The sequence below is a fragment of the Hirundo rustica genome, chromosome 6, assembly GCF_015227805.2.
Source record: "Hirundo rustica isolate bHirRus1 chromosome 6, bHirRus1.pri.v3, whole genome shotgun sequence".
Lineage (NCBI taxonomy): Eukaryota > Metazoa > Chordata > Aves > Passeriformes > Hirundinidae > Hirundo > Hirundo rustica.
The window spans coordinates 25,641,422-25,666,815 of record NC_053455.1 but is presented as its reverse complement, the minus strand read 5'-3'; the positions used below and the strand labels follow the sequence as shown (position 1 = coordinate 25,666,815).

The 25,394-nt window shown below is 40.7% G+C and overlaps 1 protein-coding gene across 3 annotated transcripts in view; it reads left to right on the top strand.

Annotated features, from left to right (window-relative positions):
* The first annotated feature begins 207 nt into the window (after window positions 1-207).
* The window catches only part of LOC120754476 (signal recognition particle subunit SRP54), a 35,548-nt gene continuing 10,361 nt past the window's right edge, over window positions 208-25,394 (top strand). The window contains exons 1-16 of one of the 3 annotated variants that reach the window (XM_040068109.2): window positions 208-428; window positions 3,834-3,942; window positions 5,299-5,390; window positions 5,957-6,041; window positions 6,940-7,044; window positions 8,650-8,716; window positions 8,803-8,860; window positions 9,557-9,707; window positions 10,613-10,761; window positions 12,133-12,233; window positions 12,340-12,426; window positions 12,829-12,902; window positions 13,150-13,258; window positions 13,987-14,157; window positions 14,647-14,742; window positions 15,374-15,837. In XM_040068109.2, the coding sequence (XP_039924043.1) occupies window positions 3,865-3,942; window positions 5,299-5,390; window positions 5,957-6,041; window positions 6,940-7,044; window positions 8,650-8,716; window positions 8,803-8,860; window positions 9,557-9,707; window positions 10,613-10,761; window positions 12,133-12,233; window positions 12,340-12,426; window positions 12,829-12,902; window positions 13,150-13,258; window positions 13,987-14,157; window positions 14,647-14,742; window positions 15,374-15,465 (1,515 nt within the window). In that variant the 5' untranslated portion in view covers window positions 208-428; window positions 3,834-3,864 and the 3' untranslated portion in view covers window positions 15,466-15,837. Of the gene's footprint in view, window positions 429-3,833; window positions 3,943-5,298; window positions 5,391-5,956; window positions 6,042-6,939; window positions 7,045-8,649; window positions 8,717-8,802; window positions 8,861-9,556; window positions 9,708-10,612; window positions 10,762-12,132; window positions 12,234-12,339; window positions 12,427-12,828; window positions 12,903-13,149; window positions 13,259-13,986; window positions 14,158-14,646; window positions 14,743-15,373; window positions 15,838-19,293; window positions 19,421-23,405; window positions 23,583-25,394 lie in introns of those variants that run through there. The other 2 variants (XM_058421154.1, XM_040068113.2) reach the window with 2 other exon arrangements.

Genomic DNA, 25,394 nt, shown 5'->3' with positions numbered 1-25,394 from the left:
AGGGGCCCTTCGCGCATGCTCGATCCCGCCCCACGGAGCCCTCTGCCGGCGCGTGCTCGCTCTGCCGGGTGACGCCGCGCCTGGCCCCGCCCCCCGCTGACGGCGCCGCCGCGGAGAAGGAGCTCCGCCCCCTGCCCCGCCCGCTACCGCACCGCCCGCCCGGCCTTAAGGCGGCGCAATGCCCGCCGGTGCCGCGCCGGATGCGGGTGGAACGTTAGCGCGGTGCCACCTTACGAATGCAGAGGGCCCCCGCGCGTCCCGGAAACGGAAGCCAACGGGGGCCTGTGGGGCGACGGCCAGTGCTGACGTTTCCTTGGTCGGCGGCGGCCGCGACTCCTCGCGCTTCCAGCGGAGTCTCGCTGGGCGGCCTCGCCTTGGCGGGCTGGGCTGAGCACGGCTCCGCCCGCGGGCCCCGCGCCGCGCTCCCGGTGAGTGCTCGCACTGCCGCCACAGCTGCTCCGTAAGCGGGACCGCGATCCGTGGTGGTTTCTCGTGAGGCGGAGGGGCCCCGGCCTAGTCCCGGTGGGGAAGGAGAAGGCACCGGTGCCTTCTCCGGTGCTGAGCCCGGTGATAGGCGGCAGGGCCCTCAGTCCGCCGGGGCTCCGGGAGGGCAGTTCTGGGCCTCCCGAAGCCAGCCGCCGCTGTCCACAGCACCGGGACGAGACTCGCCAGCCGGTGTCCGCCCGCTGCCCGTGGCCAACCCTGGGTACTCGGGGGAAAGACAGCGGCCGGGTACATATACCAGGCTCTGCCTTTTTCATTTTTCCCGTAAAAACGAGGGCGTTGGGCCATAAGCGAGACAGCCATTCTCTGCTGCTGCCTTGGGGGCGCCTTCCCGTCGTCAGCCGGGTAATTTTAGAAAGTGGAAACTCGTAAGGTTGAGCGTAGCTGTGACAGCTTAGAGTATTCCCACCCGTGAAGCATTCGCTTCTAACAGAGTTAGACTTGCAGTTGGTCTTAATCCGTGTGTGTGCATATGTAGTACGAGTTTATTGTACAATTTTTTAAGTGTTCTTTTGCTTGTTATCTTTTTTAACAGCTGCTGTCTTTTAAAACAGCTGTTTAAACTGCTGTTACCTGTTAAGCCTGTATTTTTTTCAAAATGCCCTGCGATAGAGTATTGTTAGTTTAGCTAGATGGATTTAGTTGGAGTTTATGCTGGGTGGGCGGGCAGTCTGTCTCTTCAGAGTTGCTTCACTGCTGGTTTGCTCTGCCATAGTAAGACATCCGCTATTTCTGCTGCTCCTCCGTCTCTGGAATGCCCGCTAATGGCTGAAGCACAGAGCTCTCGGGACTGCAGCAGCACGGTGGCCCGGGAGCTCAGTGTGGAGGTGCCCGGGCTGCTGCTGGTGGAGGGGGCTCAGACTGCGCAGGGCTGGTGGTCTTGCTCAGCCCCAGGCGTGCTCCAGGCAGCCTGGCTGCGTCCTGGGGGCCCGGCGGGGTTTAGCCCTGCTCGGTGTGTTTGTGGGGTGCTGCGTTCAAGATGTACTCTCCAGAAGTACAGCTGCTCGGCACATACATATTCTGCAGTTACTGCTAATGCCCTTCTGGCAATCTGCCAACCCAAGCTGACTACCTGCTAAAACATTTTTGTCTGGAGTGTGGCTCTTGACTTGGATGGACTGTGTCACAAATTCTATTAATTCCTCTATTTGGCAGCCCTTAGAAATTCTGATGGCTTATGATTTTTTAATGTGATAGCGAGAGCAGTTTATATGAAAATGCTTAAATTCATCTTCTTAGGAAAGGATTTCAGTTATTCCTGTTGTAAGGCTGTCCAAAGAAGCTTTTGGAATTCTGCAGAGGAAAAATTCATTTATTAAACATAATTAACCTTCTGTGTTTGGAGATCTGTAGAACTCTGGAAATTAATTTTAAATATTGAGTAATCACATTACTTCTATGTGTTGGTCATCCTATCACATTTCTTAGCTAATATATCCGAGTATTATAGTTAAGTTTTGTCATTGGTTGCCATTTTAGCAGCTCAAAGCTTAGTGAGTTGCAGTGCTATTTTTAAAGGTTTGCAGTTCTGGTTTTTTCTTACATATTGTGATTTTCACAAAAAAAGACCTGGAAAACATTTTGAACATTTGTTTTGCTGAGAGTGTTTGGTAGAACCTATTGGTGAAAATGATTTTTTAGAATTGCTCTGCAATAACGTGACTTGTAAGGAAACCTTGGAGTTTTACCACTTCAGATAATATGTAGCAGTCCCCTTCCATCGATGTAGGAAGATAGATGTCAATTTCTATTAGTGTATTGGTTTGCAAATACTCTACTGGCAGAGTTCCTTAGGAAATGGCATTTTAATGGATATCATTGCTTGTGTATTCAATGCACCTTAAATCTGAAATGTGTAAATATATTTGTCATTTGCCATACCCAACTCCTGCACTTACATGGGATTTATTTATCCTACATCTTCTGAAGCTCCTGGAGATGTTGTTCTGCATTGTGACCTCAGTATCAGGGGAGCGTGGTTTAGACTGGCAGTTGTTTTGGGGGTTTTGTTGCTGGTTTAGCCTAGCAAGTTGGTAACAATAGTAACTCTCAATTAGACAAAGCAATCTGGAGGTCGGCTTACATGGGTGCCCTGCTTTAGCTCTTTTGGAATAAATCTTTTATTTTTTATAAATACACTTTAAAGTGTGCTTTTTGGGGTTTGTGCAGCTGAAAAATCTCAAGGTGTGTATACAGTGAGCTGCTTTGTTAGCCACGTTGGATCCTCTCTCTTAAATAAAATCAGCTTGTAGCTAGTGGTGCATTCTTCATTTCAATAAATGGACTGGCCTTTCTTCTCTGCTTTCTTCCTCTTTGAGGCAGGGGGAGGTCCCAAAAATCTTTGAAACTCTCTGATTTGATTACAGAGGCTCCCGTTAGTGAGAATTTGGCTTTCAGTTCTGAAAGGAGGAGCTCAAATGTGAGATTCTGATTTGGGCTATCAGCAAGGAAGTAGTTTCAGATGAGTACAACACAGCAACACTGAAAATGGAAGATAAACAAGAAGTATTAGCAGTGCTCCATTTCAGCAGTAGCTGTGGTGTTACAAAATTTGGATTGCCTTTATTCATAATTTTAGATTGCTAATTCTACCATGTGTTGATTATCTTGCTACCTGATATAGGGGGTGGAGTGGTTTAGCATGTTGACTAGAATGTGGACCCTTCAGAAATTAACTTTTATGGTTTCCTAAGTGTAAGTTATGGTATGTTTTAGGCTTATATATGAGATTTGTGTTTCTAGTGAACAAAAATAGTCTGTTTTTCCAATACAGTGATTAAAAACTACAAATGAATTTTGCTTATTAAAATGCAAGCACATTTGTAGGGTTACTGAAATGGGAAATTCCATTTGATTTAGTAAAAACTGGATAAAACGCAACCGATAAATAATGTTGAACTTTGCTAGCAAAATATTTTGCTTCTGGTCGTACTGTCTTTGCAGGATGCAGAGTTTCTAGGCTATTCTGCTTTATTTTATTCTGTCATGTAGCATATTGCTGATAAGAGGATGAAAAGAAGTTGGCATTCTTTCTGGAAATCTATCTGGACTGTTTTGGGGGTTTTTTCATGGTGAATTCAATGCACATTTATTCTACACAGCGAAATCCTTCCTAACTGAAGTGTGGTATCTCTCTTATTAAGTAGGCCATCAGGATTGCCTAAAATTAACTTAGGCCAATATTTCCTAAAAATAACTGTAAAAAGTAAAACTTGTGCACTTTCTGGAGTACAAAGCAGGATTCTTACCCCAAAGTTACTTGAATAATTAATTTGTGAAGGCATAGATTCAACTACTTTAAAATTTTATTTTTAAATTTTGTTTTCCAGATCCTTCTGAGTTGTACTTGAAGCCGCCAAAATGGTTCTGGCAGATCTTGGAAGAAAAATAACTTCAGCATTGCGCTCGCTGAGCAATGCTACCATTATCAATGAAGAGGTATGTAGTGTACAAATTTGATGGCACCAACACTGGAAAAGTTCTGAGAAAGAGTTCTCAAAGACTGATGAGAGGCTTGAAGTGGGCTCCCTAGACTTTTTTTGTTTTCTTCAAGTAAAATATCTACTAGAGGTTTTAACCCCTGCCAGTACTGCCAGAACTTAAAACTAGATTTATACATTGGTCATCACCTCAGACATAGAGGGTCCCATGGTCAAAGGGTACTTGGGGAGATGGTGTTCTGTGGAGGCAATGTGTACCTAAGTTTGGATGGAAGGTCGGTACCTGCTCTGATTTACGTGTGTGCGCAGGCAGACTATGGAGATGTGTACTATCTGCTAGAAGCTGAAATGGGGAACAAGTGTAAGCTTTGCTGTCTGAAATGTGAGGAATGTGTTGCATTTGCTGCCTTTATATTCAAGCCAGTGTGTGGTTCTGGAAGTTTGTTCGGCTTAGTATGGTCTGTACTTTCTGTAATTAAGAGTTTGAAATTAGAACTCGGTGTGTTCTGTCATAGGAGTTCAATGCAAGATGGGAAACTAACTAATATGATGATTTCAAAGTGTCTCTGAGTACACAGATTGCTAGAAACTCTTTTCAGGTGGAAAGACAGGTGGCTTAAAGTAACTAAAAAAATATGTTCATTGAGAGCTGTAGGGTTAGAACTGGTGTAGAGAAAATTATTTAATGTATGTTCTGCTGAGAGACAAAAAATCCTTAATTGAATCAAATGCAACCGCATTTTTTCAGCAATGGATTTTTTTTTTTCCTGCAATAGCTCAAGATGTGAAAATTAGGCCATTTATGCAGGTGTTACTTTCAGAAAAAAAAAAATCTGTTCAAGACATTGAAAACTCAGAACAAACAGGGTTTCTAACTGAGGCACCTGCTTGCCTAAAAGGCATACAATCAGAGCAGCAGTCCAGTTTCTGAAAATGCAGGTAACAGGGTGTCCATCTTTAGCTAAGGAATGCTGTTACTTACAGAAATGGTGTTGTGATCCAAGATTGTTCTGGTGTACTCTTTAAGGAGTACTCAGAGGGGAGTTCAGGAAGTCTTGCTGCCATATGAGCTGTTGGCCATAACACAGTAGGAAGTGTTTTGTGTTAGTGTTATATAGTGTGCAGTTGTTACAACTGAGAACCCTTCCCTTTCAGATTTAAATTGTGCATAGGAAAAAATGCACAGACTTTTTTGTGACAGTCAATTTAATGATGAGACTACATGCATTTAATTTGTGAAAGCCATGGTTATATCATAAATAGACTTCTACATTCTTATTTTGACCTAATAGTGGCCTAGTTCATCTCTGCATATTGTAAACAATTTTTCTGATTTTTCTTTTGTATTCCAAAGGTTTTAAATGCCATGTTAAAAGAAGTATGTACAGCATTACTGGAAGCTGATGTTAATATCAAACTTGTGAAACAACTCAGAGAAAATGTCAAGTAAGTGAAATAATCAAAATGCATTTAACTTTTGATATTTGTAAAAGTTGTAATTTGAAGTTACAAAAAACACCTAATTTATAATTTAATATGTTGGGATATTTTTAGGCACACATGGTTTTCTTTTAACAGGAAAACAGCTGTTTTAACTAAATGTTTAGCCAGTTCCATCAAAAGTCTTCGGTCAGATTTAGCCATTTATTGCTGTTACAGGCTTGTTTCAAAAACCTGTTGCTGTCATCAGTTGAGTCGTCTGATAAACAAGTTCTTCATTGTTTCATGGACACATCATCTTCACATGTTCTGTGCTGGCTATAAATAGATCTGTGTATGTGACTAGCACTGTTACCTTGCCTGTTTTCAGATGTAGTTTAAGTACATGCAAGTCTGAAAGATGCATTTGAGAAACCTGCTTTTGTCCTCTGCATGTCTCCAGTGCATGTCATTTCTTAAGTACATCCTATCTGAAAACTCAGAACAAATCAGGGTGTGGTTGCAGTTGCAAAAAACTAAGTTCAAGTGATGCTTTAAGTTATGCTAATGTTTCATGCTTTTTTTAAACTCAGGTCTGCAATTGATCTTGAAGAAATGGCATCTGGGCTTAACAAAAGAAAAATGATCCAGCATGCAGTCTTTAAAGAGCTTGTTAAGGTAAAATTCTTCTTGCATCACTTTCCTTGTTCAGTCTGGGCTTGAAGTAGTGCAGTAGCAAGTCAAGCTTTTAGGTGGTTATGTGGTACCTGCAGTTATGCTTTCTGCTGTGAGGCTTCTTACTATTGCAAACAGTAGTGTTCTGTTTGAAACTCCATGCTGGGCATTTCTCAAACTAACTTCAGTTTAAGCTTTGAGTTCAATTGACATGTAAAGACAAGAGTAAATTACTGCTCATTTCTGGACTGTCTTTGGTTGTCCCAGAACACAGCTTTGCTATCCTTAATGTTCAGACTACTTAGAAGCCTGTAGAAGAGTAAGTAACAACCCAGCAGCTCAATGCAACGTTTCTCATTAATGTGCCTGCTTGGTCAAATCAGGACTTTGGTATCTGTATTCTGCCCTCTTTCTAATTACCAGTGTAGTCATTTCTTCTTCTGTAGTCTGTGCCCAGACATACGGTGGCTCTCAGGAATGTATGTACCTTCTACTCATTCCACAAGTGAGGCAGCAACCCTAAAAAGCCTTCTGTGTTGTAGGATTCTCACTGGAAAAGCCCATCCTGAGCAATGACAAGAAGGGTGAAGGTCACCTTTCTGTGTTGGCTGTTAAATCCTTGTGCCATATATACAGGCCATCCTGACTGTGCTTGGTATTAGGAAAAAATCAGCACTGTTATTGTTGCAGAATATTATATACTAAATATCTTAGATATCTTGTAAGGGCTCTTGCTGTTCACTGTAAATCAGCAAAAATCTAAGCCAAGTTAAGTTGAGAATGTGCAAAAACTGTTTTTCTCCTTTGAATATGAAACCGGGCCCCTAGCATGACTGTGACACCAACTGTTCTGTACTTCTGAAATTTGGTTCTGCTACCTATGTTACTCTTTGTTCTTTAGCTTGTAGATCCTGGAGTCAAGGCATGGACACCTACCAAAGGAAAACAGAATATTATAATGTTTGTTGGTTTGCAAGGAAGTGGTAAAACTACAACTTGTTCAAAGGTAACATGCAGTGGATCTCTTTGCATGGCTTTTGGTTTGTTTGTTGGGGGTTTTTTTTTGCCTTGGGAAGCTAGTGGTCATTGGACTCCTTAGGTAGAGATCTGTGCTGGTTTTGTTAGTAGGAAAGTTCTGACTCACTACCATGTAGAGATACGTTTGCAGAGGAGTTTCTGAGATGAAATGAATGTTGGAAGTAATATTCTTTTGGGGCAATTTATTGCTTGTAGGACTGCCTTCAAAAATTTTTAAACTGAACTCTTGATGAAACAATACCCTATAAGAAAGTCTTTCTGTTTGTCCTTGTACTTGGTGGACTTAAACCCCAACATTGCAGTTCACTTTCTAGGTTTAAGACTAATATTAAGAATGGATTTGCATTCCCTTACTTATTTAGAAAAAACAATGGAATTTGGCCTTTGTATTAGATACCTTGGTTAGGTGTAAGTTGGTGATGTGAAACCTCTTCCGGCCCCAGATTAATTGAGGAAATTTGCATTTGTATTTTTGAAGGCTAAGAAAAGAATGCTCTGAATCAATATATCTTCTCATCTGCAACAAGGTCTTCTCTGTTTGTTTAGTGTAAGGTTAAACAGCACACCGTTCCTTGTGGGATCCTCCACTACCTGTGACAGGAAGTTGTAATCTCTGCTTTCCATTTTCCAGGAATCTCCTGGACTGTTTGTGTTCACTGTGTTGCTTCTCCAGCAGATGTCAGGGTAGTTAAAGTCCCCCACAAGAACCAGGGCCTGAGACTTTGAGGCTGCTTCAAGCTGCCTGTAGAAGGCCTCATCTGCTTTCTCCTTCTGATCAGGTGGCCTGTAACAAGCACCCACAACAGCATCACCCTCACTAATCTGCACGTTTATCTTAAACCGTAAGCTCTTGATTCACTCATTGTTCACACCAAGACAGAGCTTGATACATTCCAAGTTCTGAGGAGAAATTATCCCGTGGAAAAAAGACACATCTTTGTTGTTTTTTGTCATCTCCTTTCACACATAGCGAAATATTCAGGTTAGCCTGCTCTGAGTTCTGAAGACTTTCTTAGGCCTTACGTAGGTGAACTTTATTTTGGACATTTGTCTTCAGTCAGTGTTTTGTGAATGTACACAGCTGAGTGTTGTAGGAAGGTTCAGGATTCTATCCACTGCTTTAAAACATGTCCTTTCAATGGAAATACCTTTGTTCCTCTGGAAGTACAGAAACATAGAGCAGTACAAGTTGTAGCCATTATGGTACTTGATATTGAAGTATTGCTTTGGGTAGTTTCTACATGCTAGTCCAATCTGTAGTATTAACACTAAGAAGAATTCAGGAGTTAGTAAAATGGGAACTTAGGTTATTTGTAGTCATTCCTAGAAATTGTCATTTCAAGAAATGGAAATCAGAAGCGGAGTGTTCTCATCTTGCCATTAATAATCATTTATATATAATATAAATACGCTTTTCGTATAAATGTGCTTTTCTAAATAATGGCCATGCTACCAGTGAAGAGTCTTACTTTGTGGATTGAGTTTGTGTCCTCTGTGTGTGACTTCAAGATGTTAGAATTGTCATGTCAGTGGGACTTTGGTGTAACTACTTGTTTTGGGTTTCATTTCACAGTTAGCATACTTCTATCAGAGGAAAGGCTGGAAGACTTGTTTAATATGTGCAGACACTTACAGAGCAGGTAACACAGACTTTAATGATGTAGTTCTCTATGTATAATATTTGAAGATTTTCATAAGTAGTCCCTTGACTGTATCTGTCTTACAGGTGCTTTTGACCAGTTAAAGCAGAATGCCACAAAAGCAAGAATTCCCTTTTATGGGAGGTAAGCATCTTTCAGAATCACTCTGGAGAACAATTCAACTCCAATTATGAATTATTCTGTATTGAACATTTTTGCACTAAACCCCATCTAGCATTGCCTAATTGCTTTCATTTTAGTAATATATTCTGAGTAATACTTGCTTTGATCAGATGAAAGTTCTGCCCAGTTCAGTAATACTGCCAGGAGTAGCAGGTACAATAGTGTACAAAGAGATCAGGTGTCCAGGAATAAGTCCCTATAGTGGTTACTTGATGTATTGGTGTACTTGATGTTCACAGACTTTTACCAGACATGGCGAGATTTTGGGGAAGTAGCTCAAAGATCAAAGGATATTATTTTTGGATGCTTAATTTTTATTATCAAATAGAGACAGGGTGGACCTGAAGTGTCTTTTATAAAGCAGTAAATATTTTTCCCCTAAGCTTCACTGGAGGTGAACTGTCCAGAGGCTCAGCTAAATCTTATTTGAGGGAGGGGGTTGTAGAACTTAATGCAGCTTCCAGCAGGTAAGACAAACTTCAGTCTTTGTGCTTCAGTTCACTGAGCAGTAAGGGTAAATGGATTAAGAAGACATATTTTTAACAAATGTTTGCTTTACAGAAGAGGAATTCCCTCTTGAAATCCAGATAGATTTACAGTTAAGTTTATAGTCAAGTGACGAAATTGTGAGTCTCTTTGTTTCTCTTTTTTTATCAGTTATACAGAAATGGATCCTGTAATAATTGCCTCAGAGGGTGTTGAGAAATTTAAGAATGAAAACTTTGAAATAATCATTGTTGATACAAGTGGACGTCACAAACAAGAAGACTCTTTGTTTGAAGAGATGTTACAAGTTGCTAATGCCATAGTGAGTAGTTTTGAGAAAGACAGTAACTTGGCATAGTCATTTGATGACAGTTGATTCATCTTTATCCTAACGTTCTATGTGCATTTTGCTTTAACTCCTAGGTTATATTAGAAATTACAAATAGATACGATTAAGCAAGGGTTGAATGACCAGTGCTTGTTAGTTTTGTGACAGTTTTATTTTTTCTGAGTTTTATTCTTCCCTTCAAGGATGTTTGCGTATGAGCAGACTGCCATTCTGGCTTTAACTTTTCCTTTTCAGGATCTTTGCATTGAAAAACTAGATAAAAGAACCAGTCTGGTCTGGTTTCCTTTAACTATGAATACTAAACTTTCTGTGATTGTCACAAATAATTGCACTGAAACAGAGAAGATGACTGGATAACTTTCAACTGTTTTGATATGTAAATGAAGCTGTTGTTCCTATGGGTTTAAAAAGTCTGGCTATTTGTTTGATTCTGTGGCCTTGCATGACAATATGACACTTCCCACACAATTCCTGCTAATGGCTAACTTATTTTTAGAGGAATGGATGTCTTAAATATCTGCATGTAAAACCAAATGGAAGATGTTAGCTATTAATTGCTTTTAGGTACTAATTATCTTATTGGCTCAAGATACTGGCTAAAATCACTTGAATCATAACTAATAAGCACAAACCTATTAAATGGTAATGTTTTGTGTTGTAGATAATTTATATAGTCATAAAGCATCAGAATTTTTTAAATGGTCCTTAGATAATACTGTTCATAAAACAGTGGTTCTGTTTTAAACTCTAGCATACAGCTCTTATATACTGTTATTGCAGTAAGTTCTGCTACTGAACCTACATCATAATAATAATGATGCATGAACATTGTTTATTAAAGCAGGAAATTATTATTTTATGTATCTCATTTCTCCTAGCAACCAGATAACATTGTTTATGTGATGGATGCTTCCATTGGCCAAGCTTGTGAAGCTCAAGCTAAAGCTTTCAAAGACAAAGTAGATGTGGCTTCTGTTATTGTTACTAAGCTTGACGGACATGCCAAAGGAGGTGGAGCTCTTAGTGCGTAAGTACTGTGCTATAATGTGTCCAACATCTGGCCGTGCACAGCCAGCCATAAAATGCATTAGTGCCTCACAGAAACCTGTCCTGTGGAAGTGTCACTCTCACTCTGCACAGAATCTAAGTCAGTCACACTTAGATTCTTATCCTTCTTGTGTTGGATATCAATACCTATTGATATTTAACATCAGGATCCGATGATATTGTGTATTTTCAGTACAGTAGTTTGTATTGTCACAGGTCAGACTTTTAAATTAGCATCAAGCAATATTGATTGCATATTGTATATTAGGCATTTTTCCAGAAAGATAAATTTGGGCTCAATAGATACAACTTACATTAACAGTTTTACATCTCAGGAGGTTTTTTTTCCAAAAGGGGAGAAACTGTACCTCTTCATATCTAGTGACCCTAGAACTATAATGCAAATCAAACTTCTGGATTGGCAGTGTCCAGAAACTTGGTGAAAAGCTGTCTGCAGTCTTACTTATCCAAATTCAATTCTTGGTGGACTTCCCATATGCTGCATCTTGGCAGAATACCAACCAGAAAATGTTACATTTTATCTTCAGCCATAAATGATTGTTCCAACTGCCTTTCAATGATAAAGCTTGTTTGGAGCTGAGATGTTTTGTCAAAACAGTCAAAAGTAACTAACCGGGACTTGCTAAATCCCTGCCTGTCTTTGATTTGAAGTGTTGGAGTTCTTAAATTGCCATATTTATTTTGCTTTATTTATGGCATAATGTTATAGCATAATACTAAGCTTTTTGGTATTCTCACTTTGCTCTTGTTTGATTTGTCACGTGCTTGTGTGCGTTTAGTGTGCTGTGTTTGTTCTGTACTGTCTGTGGACTGGAAATGGGGTTTTACTAAAAGCTAGTGCCAGTGCGGTGGAAAGGTTCTGAGTTTTCTTCTGTCTGTCTGAGCTTCTTCCTGTGTTGAAAATGAGATTGTCTTTTGTATGAGGTACCTTGAAGAAATTGTAATCAATGCCAGTCATCTGACAGCATTATCATTAGTATCGGTGTATGTATCAGTAATATTCCAGTATTAGGATAAATTGGAGATAATTTATTTTTTCTTTATTTCTGCTCAAGTTTCTTAAACTCGGCAATGAAAATTAGCAACTTCTGTTTCTGCTGATGATTTTTTCCAAACAGAGTTTGTATTTTGTAAAGTACTATTTAGAGAAAAATCTTTATAACTACTCTGAGCTAAACATCCAAGTGCTGGGTGTTTTTTTCATTAATAGTTTGAGGAGTAAGGCAGATACTTCAGACAGAATGCATAGTGTTGATGATGCCTAGCTGATTATAGTACAAAAGATGGATGGTGTTTGAGAGGTCATTTCATGACATATATTTTATTGCAGAGTTGCTGCCACAAAGAGTCCTATTATTTTTATTGGAACTGGCGAGCACATAGATGACTTTGAACCCTTTAAAACACAGCCTTTCATCAGCAAGCTGCTTGGTATGTCCTGTGTACAACTGTGCTTAAAAGACACTTAGAATTGGATAACAAAAAGTCAAAGTGTAATCTTTTTAATGCTAATTTCAGATCTGTTTTCTTTATCCAGGTATGGGTGATATTGAAGGATTGATAGATAAAGTAAATGAGTTAAAGTTGGATGATAACGAAGCACTCATAGAAAAGCTAAAACATGGTAAGTTATTCCCAAGGTCTTAATAACGGTGACCTGACTGTGGCAGGTTCTCTGCAATGGAGACCACTGAGTTAATTTGTACTGTGTGTAGATACAAACAGCTTGTTTATGTGCACAGTGAAGAAAGGTTATTCTTTCTCTAGTAAATGTGGCAGCCAAGTAAATTGGGTTGTATTTTTCAAATGATAAGCCTGTCAGACTACAATTGCAGAGTAACTAGCTTAATAGTTCAGCATGTGCCATCTGAAACTGTTTAGCCATATTAGTAGTGAAGGGGTTTATTTATCTACTTATCTATGTACTATAGTATTTACCTTATGAATACAAAGAATAACTGGAAAAGGAGAGTAAGACCAAAATGCTAGTGTGACTTCTGCTAACTTTTCTTTTGTTGTGCTTCAGGTCAATTTACATTAAGAGATATGTATGAACAATTCCAAAACATCATGAAAATGGGACCATTCAGTCAGATCTTGGTTAGTTATCCCCCAAATAATTTTATTTTATCAGATTTTCATTGATATTTGACACATTTCTGTAAGCGTAAAACTCTTCATTGAAATTTATGTTGTAATCTGTGCTCTGTGTTTTTCAAAAAGGTTAAATGATTTGCTTACTGCAGTACGTAACTACTGAACTAACAGTTGCTGTCTGTATTTCTGCTTAATTAAAGTTAGCTTTGCCTCTTCTGACACAGCTTTTGTTTTCTATTCTTAAAACAAGGGCATGATCCCTGGTTTTGGAACTGACTTCATGAGTAAAGGCAATGAACAGGAATCAATGGCAAGGCTAAAGAAACTCATGACTATAATGGACAGTATGAACGATCAAGGTAAAATAAATTTCACCCACTATATTTTTCTTGGTTGTTGAACAAGCTTATTTAGAGAGATCTTTCTGGAAACAAAAGGACATATTGCATGTATAGTGACAAAAAAATGACAAGAAAAATTAACATTCTTGGGAATAGCAAGGAGTACATATGTCTCCAAATTTCTTAGTAAATCTAAATATTTAGAAATACTTTGCCTAATGTTCCTGTCTCTTGTGTAGAGCAGGTGGGATTTTGAATAATTTCTATTCTGTTGGAAATCAATTGTATTGTAACTGTTCATAAATTATTAATGCTATACTTGCAAATTAATAAGGTATGTTAATCTTTAATCTGGCATTGCAGTCTTTTTCCTACCCACCCTCAAACTTACTTGGTCACAAGCCTGGTCTCTGGAATTCAGTGTTGTTTCTAGTGCACCTCTAAGTCCTTTAGTAGCATGCTCTTACCCTTAATATGGCTTAAAACCAAGTATCCCAAGAACATAATTTATTCACACAGCTTTTTCTATCATGATTAACATATGAAGATAAGAGCTTTTTAGTATTACTTCCTACAATATTATGTCTCAATGACTTATGTGAAATTTTGCATTGTTACTTCTAAAACTAAGCTTTTTTATTCTCTGGCTCAAAATTCTCAACAATGAGAATGGGTTTGCTACCAATTGTAACAGTTTTTAATGTCAGTGACTCAATGGATTTTTCTTTTCCACTCTGTAATTGCAGAACTTGACAGTACAGATGGTGCCAAAGTTTTCAGTAAGCAGCCAGGAAGAATCCAAAGAGTAGCAAGAGGCTCAGGTGTTTCTACCAGAGATGTTCAGGAACTTTTGACCCAATACACTAAGTTTGCACAGATGGTGAAAAAGATGGGAGGCATCAAAGGGCTTTTCAAAGGTAAAAAAATCCAACAGAAAACCACCAAACAAAAAAACCCCAGACCAACACCAAAAACCCTACCCTAAATTTTATTAACTAAGGGGAGGAGGTTCTTGATGTGTGAACACAGAGGAAATGAGAAAATACTGACTAGGGAGAGGAGAAAGTGAGTTGTAGCTCGCTCATTTTCATGACGTTTGAAAGTTCTTTTATGTGACTGGCAAGAGCTGCACTGTTCTTCATGACACCAATGTGTAACTTAGCAAGGAAAGCTACTGTACTTCTATCAGTGCAGACTTGATTGCTATTACAGTACTAACACTTCAGTCTGTTATGTGGAATGCAGGAACTGTTGATCCTAAACAAACTTTTGAATGGCTGATGTAGTAACTTCTAATAAGGGACTCAGGGATTTGAATCTAGAATTAGGAGGTAACATTTGGATTTATTTTATTTCTAGCACCATATGTTAATTCACTTTATGGTTGCTCTTTTCTTTTTATTTAGGTGGTGATATGTCCAAGAACGTAAACCCATCTCAGTTGGCCAAACTGAATCAGCAGATGGCAAAGATGATGGATCCAAGAGTTCTTCATCATATGGGTGTGTGCTGACTTTTTATAGCTTCAAGAGAGGACTGCCATAGTCCAATGCCATAGTGGAGCATTTGAGATAGAGAAGTGAGGAAGGGGATGGGGACTATCTGCATTATATATCAGTATTAAGTGCTTCTAGGGTTTTCTAACAGGAATCGGAAAGATTAGTCCAAATACTTTGCCTTTAGAGGTACTTAATCTAGTCTTTCATTTGGATTCAGCTCTCAAAATGAGCATTTGGAATGGTGAAGGATGTCTGTGGTAAAACAAATCTTCTAGACTTCCCTTCTCTTCTAAGATTTGCCTCAAGTAATTACATTTCACAAGAGCAACTTTAAATAAGGACGCCCATACCTGAACCTGACTGATAATAGTCATTCCATCAATTTTTTTTCTTTTTGTCTAGTTCTTAATCCAAAAGTCATCTTAAAACCAACTTAAAGCCTGGTGTTTTGCAGACCTTTCTGTAATTAATCCCTCAGTTCTTTATTTTCAATGGCTGTTAAAAACCTAGTTTGACAGTCTTGGGCTTCTGCCTTTGTAGATTACTGGAATAGTGCGTGTACAGTAATGATGCCTCAAGAGAGCTGTGCTTCAGAGTTCATTAGCGCATTCATGTTCTCACTTATTTTCTGCAGGTGGCATGGCCGGTTTGCAGTCAATGATGAGACAATTTCAACAAGGTGCTGCTGGGAATATGAAAGGCATGATGGGATTCAATAATATGTAAAGAAGCCTTAATACAAATGGACTTGGTTGACTCTTCATTGCAATTTCAGTGAATGAATTTGCTTTCTTCCTTTTTACAGTGATGAGAGAGTGGTCTTTTGAAATCTTATCCAGGCTTCTCAGTTTCTACATCTAATTTCTGAAAGCTATTTTTGCTTAAATTAGTTCCTCTCCACAAATAACTGATGGCACAAAGAGTAATTCAATTTACTTAAACAAAATCATGATGTAAAATTTTAATATCTAGAGACACTTTTTAATCGTTTACATCAAATGGCAGCCATTATATTTGTAAACAACCTTGATCTTTGGTTATAGTAACATAAAATGTCACAAATATACTGTAAAATAAAATTTAAGTGGTTATAAACAAGAGAATGGCCTGTTCCTTCAGTTCCTTTTAACTGTTCTTTATCTGTATGTAATGAGATTATTTTCTTTCTTTGTTTTTTTTCCTAAAGACTGTTGTAACACATGTTTCGCATAGGTACTATAAGAATAGTTCAGCACCTGAAAGTGTGCTATTGATGCTCATGTGTGGAACATTTTTTAGAATGTGGATGTGCTGTGCTCAAGTTTGTATAAGATTTGGTTGCACAGAATTTCACTATTCTTCCCTTATACACAAAGAATCAAGGGACTGAAAAAGTATAGGTATGCAGATACCAAACTGTCTCATATGCTGAAGATAATCTTCATACCAGGCTGCCAGTTAAGCAGTTCTTTTGTTCTGGAGATAATTTCTAAAGCATATTAGGTGGAATTCTGTGCTGGTACTGAAATTTAAAATAGAGATAGCTGTGTCTAACAGAGCACATTGCCCAAACTCAGCTACAGTCTGATCATCATTTCCTATAGCAGTTTAATATTTCAATTTACTGTGTTGGTCTCAAAAGGGTAGAATCCACAGGCACACTTCAGAAATTAGGTAGACCAAGATGAACATTGACATCCAACACAGATCTTGGCAAATATGGAAAGATCTTTTACCCTTATCTTAGGGTAAGAGGGTATATTATAAATTTTAATATACTGCAGTGTTTAGTTTGTAAATGGACATCAATTGCTGCTGTCTAGATAAAAGTTAAATGCAGTAGTTAAATGGGTCCCTCTGTCAGCCAGTTCTCTGAGAGGGTGGTAGCTAACAGCTATAATGTCTTATATATGAAATTATGCTCTTGCACTAATAAAATGTAAGCTATGCTGTAACAGTTTATAATGTGAAACTCTCCTGCTTGATTAATGGTATGTGTTCAGTATATGAAAGATGCTGAAAAATCTTCAAGTATGCCATCTACCTAAATGCACTGCATTTTGTGCATAGCGTTAATCTGTAAGTGGATCAGTTAATTTGAATCTTTGTTTTAAATGTAACAAAAGAATGGGTCCTTGCATATCACCAGCTTATTGGGGAGCTGTCCTCAGCTACTGAAGTGGTGTGCTTACTAAAAGCTGATTTTTCTTTTTTATAGTATTTTTAGTTCTTGAGCAGTATAAAGAAATGCAATACAGAAAACCATACAGGAAAGAGTATGAATCTTGGTTTGAAATGCAGTCCGTAGGGGAGAGTGGATGGTTAATGCTTTTGACAGGAATCAAACATGAATAGGGATATTGAGGATGAACAGTGAAGCACTGTGCTCCAGGACAGGCTCAGTCAGACTGTCAAGTTACCAACAATTAACTCTATTTTCAGCTTGTGGCCTGCATTTAGTTTTAACTTTTAGTTCACCATTTCCAAAGTACTAAAACTGCAACCAGATACGAAGAGAGCTGTCACTAGCTGAGTGTTGGCAGACAGGCAAATTGAGAATAAAGGATGTGTCAGTCACTATTTCTAAGATATATGCTGGAATGAGCAAAGTGTATATTGCTCTTAGCTTAGCAAGCCAGGTAGAAAATACTTGGGAGCCTGCTTAGAAAAACTGCCTGAGGATCTCAGTTCTGCGGGAAAAAAAATACATCCATGATGGAGGCACTAAGAACAAGAGTTCAATGGTATAGGAGCACATCTAAATGGATTGGTGATTTATGCAGCCTTTCTTAGCTCTATACAAATAAAACTCTCCCGGCAAATATGTAACAACACTCCCAGCACCATTTCCTTGCTTTAGGGTTTTTGTAATCCTCTATGGCATGTCAGAAATGTCTGCAGAAAAGTTATCTCTAGCATACAAGAACTTTGAAGAGCTAGAGTCAAGCAAAATTTCATGGAAATGCTTAGAAGACTGAGTGTCTTCCTGTGTGTATCTTGCTGAAAGCTGTTGCTGCTGTCAGACAAGCTTTTGTTTGAGCTCAAGCTGCTGCTGGGCAGCCTAAGAGGAAATGGTTATGATGGTCAATAGATAGCTGTGTGCTAGAAGCTGGACAGTTAACTATTAGCATACACAAACAGCTCTGGCTTTATTTCTTAACTCTACCTTTCCATAGGGCTTTCAGCATTACTGTGCTAAATTTATTAAACTTGTCCAAGTTGCAAATGCCAACTGTTTTGGGAGGTGAAAGATTAAGTACAATATGACTGTAAGCTGCTCTAACCACAGTAGAGGTGAAGGGAAGCAACTTGGTTCGTTGGTGATTTAATGCTGCTCTTGAGGAGCTGTTACTCTATACCAACCAGTCCTTCACTAAACAGAATGTATACTCTGTTTGGCGGTAAGAAATATTTATGTATCCTAACATTAGTTTGTTTCTTTGCAACTTTTAAGTGATGTATGTTTGTTGTAATCCCTTAAGCAGATATTCAGCCCCATACTGTCTAAAATAATACTCTAACCTTTCATTCCGTAATCTTTCTGTTTCTGTAATCATACCTTTGTATGTCAGCCCTTTTCACGAGGGAACATTTTCTGCCTTATGCTAGTGTAATTGTAAGTCTGATGCATCTGTACTTTACCTGGGCTTTTGTCATGGGCTCTGGTTTACACTTTGATAATATGACTAAGAAAGTGTCTAAGAGCCCATATTGTGCTATAGAGTGTAATTTTTTGGAAACTATTCTTAATGATGCAGGATTGAAAGATGGTTCTTGCTGTTATGTAAGTGCATGACAGCCATTGGTTCCACCCCCCCCCCCAACCAAAAAAAGAAAAAAAAAAAAAATTAGAATGTTTCAGACCCTTCCACTTCCAGCTGTTTTCACTGGTAGTTGACATGTACTAATGTACATTTTGCCGGGATCAGCACACACTGGAGGCAGAAGCGCTCCCACCTCTCCCCAGGAGCAGCTGAGCAAACCTCTTACCTGGCAAACATTCCTCCCATCCTCCTGGGCATGCATGTTATCTCCTCATCCAGCTGCAGCCCAGGGGCCAGGGCACTCCATCTCTTTCTTGATCAAGGGTTCGTTCTTTACAAAGGCCTGAGTCCCCTAAGCCAACACCCAAGACTGAGTGAGGAGGGTCCTGGGCTAGTAAGCCCCCTAACTACTGCCAAGGAGTTCCATCTGCTTCTTAAAATGTTATTCTATTACTTTGCGGGGCTTCACACTATTTGGGGAAGATGATGCGTGTGGCGCCCCAGAACGTGTTCTGTTCCCTCAGTGCAGTGGGGACATATATGTATCCGCCTCTGTGGAGGTACGGCTGTCCCTGGCAGCCCGGCTGTTTCCGGCCTCTCCCCTGCCTCCCTCCCGGCTCCGGTTAATGCCCGGCTGCGGAGAGAAGCGAAACGCCCGAAGCCGGTGTGAGCGATGTCCGGGTGGGTTCCGGCTCCCGTGCGCCCCGGCCCCGCGGCCCGCAAGCCCCGCCCCGGCGGGCGGTGTGACGGGCGGTGTGAGGGGCGGTGTGACGGGCGGTGTGACGGGCGGTGCCGCCCGGCCGCTCTCGCCTCCCCGGGCCGCGGCGGGCCCGCTGCCGCCCTCCCCCGGCGCCGCGGCGGGCGGGAGGATGGAACAGGGGCTGTCCTCCATCACCCTCTACTGCGCGCCCGCCGCCGCCGCCATGGAGCCCGAGCAGGTGAGCGGGGCCGCCTCTCCCGGTGGCTCCGGGCGGGCGGCGGGGCCCGGGCGCAGCCGCTTCCGGAGCGGGGCGAGGCCGCGGCGGGTCCGGCCGGGGCGTGGGTGGTGGTGGCCGCGGCCTGACCTGCCGCGGGTGCGCGGGGTTGGGGGAGCCCCCGGCTCCCCGCGGTGGCGGCGGGGTGCGGTGGCCCGGCCGCGGGAGGGGAGGTCTGTCTGTCAGCCAGTCTGCCCTTCCATCCAGCGCGCTGTAATTACAGTCAGCGCGGCGGGCACGCGTGTCTCCGGTGTCTCCTGCTCGTCGGCGGACAATGCCTCTGACAGACGAGCCTGATGAATATTAAAGTAAGAGAGGTTTCCACTTCCCTCCGTGCTGTCAAGTTGGCGAAGGCGTGGGAGGTGATCAGGGACAGCAGCTCTTAATTACAGCGCAGCCAGGCGAGCTCGCCTGTCCTGGCCGCGGCCGCTCCTCGCACCGCGCTCGCCTTGGCCCTGGGTACTGTAGGCACTGCCGCTGCCCCTTCCCCGGTTATGGTGCCTTTCCAAGGCTTGTTGGGAGGGTGTCTTTTCTGGTAGTCGTCCTCCGGCACTGTCATCTTGTTGTCTTTTGTTTCTGAACGACTCACGTGTGACACAGGGGCGGAAAGTCACACAAGCAATATGAAAAAAACCCAAACCACTCAAGCTTAAACAGCCCCCGCCTCAGAATCCTAGCCAAAAAAATTATCCAAAAAAATGAGTAAGACAGCCGAGATAGCATGGTAGAAATATTTTTCATTAGCTGTTGCCAGCCTTCTAGTGACTAGCAGTATCAGGTCAGTAGACCTGTGCAAATTCAGTTGCTCGTCTTTTGCACAGAGAGTGGACATCACACACTTTGGTGCTTTGGGTCACAAGCTCTTCCAAGGATTTCTGCATTTGGCAGGTTAAAAGGTACCAAAGGGAATAGCCTGGTCTCCCTATTACTTTTTACTTTCCTGCTTCATCTCCTTTATGAAACTTTACGTTATTGCATCATGTAATACTACTTGTGTCAGCTCTCCCAGCTTGCCTGCAGGTGTCCAGCCGCACCTTATCCTTAATTGTAGTTTATTTATTTTGGCATTTTATATGTACACTAAAATTCTGTTTTTCTGGGTATTGTATCAGCACTGTCAGAAGATCCCCTGCTCTCTCTCTGTTTGTGGACAAAGGGTGAGATAGAGTGGGTGTAAAGAGGGTAAACAAGGAACATGAGTTTCAGATCCTGACAGGCAAGGTTTGTACGTGTGCCATAAAGCCAAGAAAAATTCCAAGAGGACATTTAAAAGAGAGGGAAGTCGCCTTACAGTGTTTACCGAGTACCTTAAGAGTGTTAGCTAGCGTGGCAAAAGCACAAGAATGACCGGCCTTGGTGTCTAATAGTTGCTGGAGTGGAAGCCAAAGTAAATACTTCTGTGACGTGGGTCCAAGTGCTGAGTCTTTCTAGACCATATAACGTGTTAGAGAAGGAAGAGCCTGTGGAAAGAAAATGAGGTCAGAAACTTGCCTAAGCCATGCAGTAGAAGAAAGATCTTTGTAAAAACTTCCTAAATTGGAAAAGAAGATCAGATTTGTAAAGGAAGATCAAAACTATAAATTCTCAAACAAGAAATACTGTAGCATTTGAGCTATAAAGTGAATCTAGCTGATCACTCTAGAATAGATCTGCATTTATCTCTGGAAAGATAAAATTTATTGGTGCTGAACTTTCTGCTTGTACCTGGGAGAGTTGACTTTTATTGATGCTATGCGGGTAAAACTTAAAAGGCCAGTGATGACTAAAACCCACACTGGTTTGTTGACGTGGTAATAACCAAAACAACAGATGACATACATTATTTTATTTAATAACGTAGGACTTTGAGCCAGGTTAGTAAGGGAACCAGATTCACCATTCCTTGGTGAATCCTTACTGTCTTAGACTACTGCATTTGTCTGAAATGTCCCAGTACCAGCTATGTGGAGCTGCTTACTGTAGGTAGTGTGAGTGTGGGATGGGTGTTCAGGGAACTAAAGCTTGCTTTTAAAACTTGAAATATTAAATAACATTTTTTTTAAAGTTCTAATATTTGAAGCATTTGCACGAAATGAGCCAAAATCAGATGAAGAGACTGTGATTTTAGAGGAGCTTTAAGGAGGGGCTCACATTGCTTACTGTTATTAATCACAATGATATTTATGATGTATTTGCAAGAAACAGTTCTCTTCAGTACTGTGACTAAATCTAAAAACGGTGTCATTGTATGATGCCAATAAAAGAGTGTGGAACGTTCATGAAAAGCTGATTCTGTGGTGGTTTTTGCACAAAAAAGATACAGAACCAAGTCACGGGAAGTGGCACTTTTATAATGGCAGCAAGGAGCGCTTGCTGTGTTCAGGTTGCTTCACTGTTTTCAGTATTTGTGTTTTTGTAGCTTTGCTATGTTCCCAAGACTGACAGACAGCAGAGAGATTGCACTGGGCCCCAGATAGTCAGTTTTGTCTTTCTACATGAAAATGTGATTCTGCCTGAAAATGCAACGCTGTTTCAGCAGAATTACCCCACTGAGAACTTGCTGCTGGATTCTGCTCTGCTCCTGCAGGAAAATGCCTGAAGTGTGCCCCCATGGCTAAAGAAATGCTGGGGGAAGCTGAGATGACTTGCAGTTTTGAGAAGCGCTGGTACAGGGCTCGGAGAGATGATGAATGGGTGCGCTCCCTCTCCACGCTGTAGAGCTCAGCACGTGATCTCCACCTTCCTCCCTCTTCTCTATGGGCATGAGAAGAATCCGTGGCTGCAATGAAGGAAGCAGTTCTGCTCCCCAGGACCCTCTGCTGCCTCTCTCTCCCGTGCCCACTGTCTTTCCCGGCTAACCAAGCCTGCTTGCCTTGCAAAGCTCTATTGTGTAATCTAGCGTGAGAGATGAGGATGGGGATGCTGCACTTGCAGTGATTAAGGGATGTCTTACAACTGTGTGATAAAACATGTATTATTATTTATAATTTTGAATTGTGCTCTGTGGAGATCATTAGATTTGGATAGAGAAGAAGTTGGAAATTGGAATGCATTTTATGCAACATGGATTCTGCACACACTATGCCTGTCATTCCTTATGATGCAGTTTCAAATTACATGAGCTCATGCATTTTTAAAAACCTTCATGGTACATAAAAAACATGTGGTTGGCATTTCCTGACCTCTGTGGCCTTCTCTACGTGACAGAAGTGTTTTCAGCACAGTTTTGTGCATTTGATGCAGTAGCATCTGAAAGCTCTACCAAGATGAAGGCTCTGTTTTGATAGCTGCAATACAAATCTGTACTAAAATTCTCGGCCTGCAGGAGAGACTAGCCTAAAGATTTATTGACTGGCTTTTGAACTAGAAGTATATATTCATAATGCTTGTGACCCAAAGACTGCATTGTAGCATTCAGCAGCTGGAGAACACAGCCAGACATTGTACTTCACACTTTGCATGTTCTTAGCCACAAAACTAACTGTGGTCCCTTTACCCTGGTCCCTTGTACTAATCATGGTTGCTGATGAAAGCCCACAGGGGCAGATTCCTTGGTGCATCTTTTTAGAGCTTGAGGCTGGATGCTTAGTTATTCAGTTCTCTTTTGTGTTAGAGGTGTCTGTCTGAACTTGCAAAGAGAAGGCTACAGCCTATGAACTCCTTGATACATTTAATTAGATATTAATTCAAATAATACTTTTAAATATGAAAATTTATGTGTTTGTCAAATTATTTAACGAAACACGGCTCCCCCAGAAGAAACCTTTTTGTTACTTTTAGAGAATGAATCAGTTTTTACATATCTACAAACAAGAATGTTTCAGTCGTTTACCTACAGGCAAGCTCTTATAAATGTCCACTGTAAATGCTAATCAGTCTAAAGTATTTTAAATATCTCATGAAGCTTGCTAAGGGGGAATTTTCCAGTTCCAGAAGCATGTACTTGAGATTTTTTTTTTTTCCTTTATAGCAACTTTCAAAGGGTGATAGCGGCTTTGAGAATGTGGAGCTGGGTGTCCTAGGAAAGAAAAAGAAAATTCCAAGGAGGGTTATTCATTTTGCAAGTGGAGAAACAATGGAAGAATATAGTACAGATGAAGAGGAAGATGAACAAGAGAAAAAAGACCTGTTGCCACCGGTAGATCCTGTAGGTATTTTACTTGATAAATTGCTACTTCTGGTTTACTGGGCAACTGTAAACATTTTATACTTCATCTTTTGTGTCACGAATCTGATACAGTCTTTAGTGTTATAAATTCTAATAATTTGATCGGCTTAACGGACTCAGAAATCTGTGAAAACTATTACAGGAAAATTTTGTCCTGGAGTTCTCTTCCACTAAAGTAGTCTTATTAATTAGAAATGGGATTTAATTTCTTCACAGTTCTAGTGTGTCCTCTCCAGTATTTCTCTTTCTAATAATATTTGCCTTGTATCTCCTTGATTTGTACTGTTGTTTAAAAAAAAAAAAAAAATTTGGAAGGGGAGACATTTTTTTCCGTATGTTTGTTGACAGTGGAGAGTTAAACCTGTAATTTCAGGTTACCATAACAACAATTTGATATAATTAAAAGAATATAGGCGCTCCTAAGAGAATCAGATGACATGCAGAAATAAAGGAAGACTGTTGTAATTCATTATATATAAAAAACAGATTTTAAAGGACTTGCCTAGCCTGTGTAAGTAATGTTCGTCTGTGTTGTAAGGTGTTGAGATGTTGCTCAGCCTGTGAATGGAGCTTCTTTTAGTTGGTCCGGATTCAAGTGAAGTCTCAACGATTAAAGCAGGTAGTGTGCATTGTAGCTGCTAAAATGTATTTTCCTTTTTGTCAATGATTCTGGATCTGTACTTAGAGGCAAAATGAAATATATAGTCTTTTATTCTGTTGGCCTGTCTAATAAACTATTTTGTAGTGATAGTGTGATTGCAAAGCTTACAGCCGCAACACCAGCAGCAGCAGCTCCCCACCCTCCAGCAGTCAGTCCCAGAGAAGATCCACATCCTGCTCTTCATCTCTCCACATGTCCAGTCTCATGTTTCTTTTATGACAACCCCAGAAACTGGTGTCCCAACCACCTCTACCCTTCTGCCCTTTTCTGTCCTTGCCTCAGTAAATTGAGTCTGCAGTCCCATTCCCTGATGTGCTGGTGGAGTTCTCTTCTTGGCCCTCTCTGCACTTAGGTGCCTGTACTGAGGTGGAGACTCCCAGACTGGCTGGTCCTCCCTGATGTGCTGGTGTGTGGTCAGGCAGCCAGGAGCCTTTGTGCAGCAGCTCGTCCTGCCTGGTTGCACACGGGAGGCAGGCACTGGTGTGAGGCTGCTTGTTCCCACACTTCAGAGAAGAGTCCTTGCCTGCACAGAAAAGAGTGCCCTGCCTTCTACTTGACATTTCTGTTGAAATGACTCCTGCATCATTGTGTGGGAATCCAAAATTAGGAATTGTTGTGGTTGAAGCTTTCTATTTACTCTACAGTAGTAGGCCCTGTATTTATTAGTATGTGTATCCAGCCTGGAAGAGCTTGACTTTCTTGAAGGGACTGAAGATTTTGACTTTCTCCTTATGCTCTTCTGAAGAAGTGGTGGACCATGAGAGGTTTGCTTTGACTGTCAAACAATATGTCTCTTCCACTCTGTAAAATTAATATATCTTGAAGAGGAAAAAAGGGTTGGAGACTAAGCTCCAGTGAGACTATGGGAATTCAAATGAGATCAGGGGTTCCAGAAATGAAGCTGCTCTGCTGTGTTTTGTATGCATTTCTCTCTTTCTTGGTAGGCAGTTATTGTATACAACAACAACAAAAAAAATTAGCCTGAGAGCAGGGAGGACATTATCAGTATTAAATATAGATATAAATATAGATATAAATATAGATATAAATATAGATATAAATATAAATATAGATATAAATATAAATATAAATATGGTTGGAAAATAACTGTATTGTAGTCACAAACAATG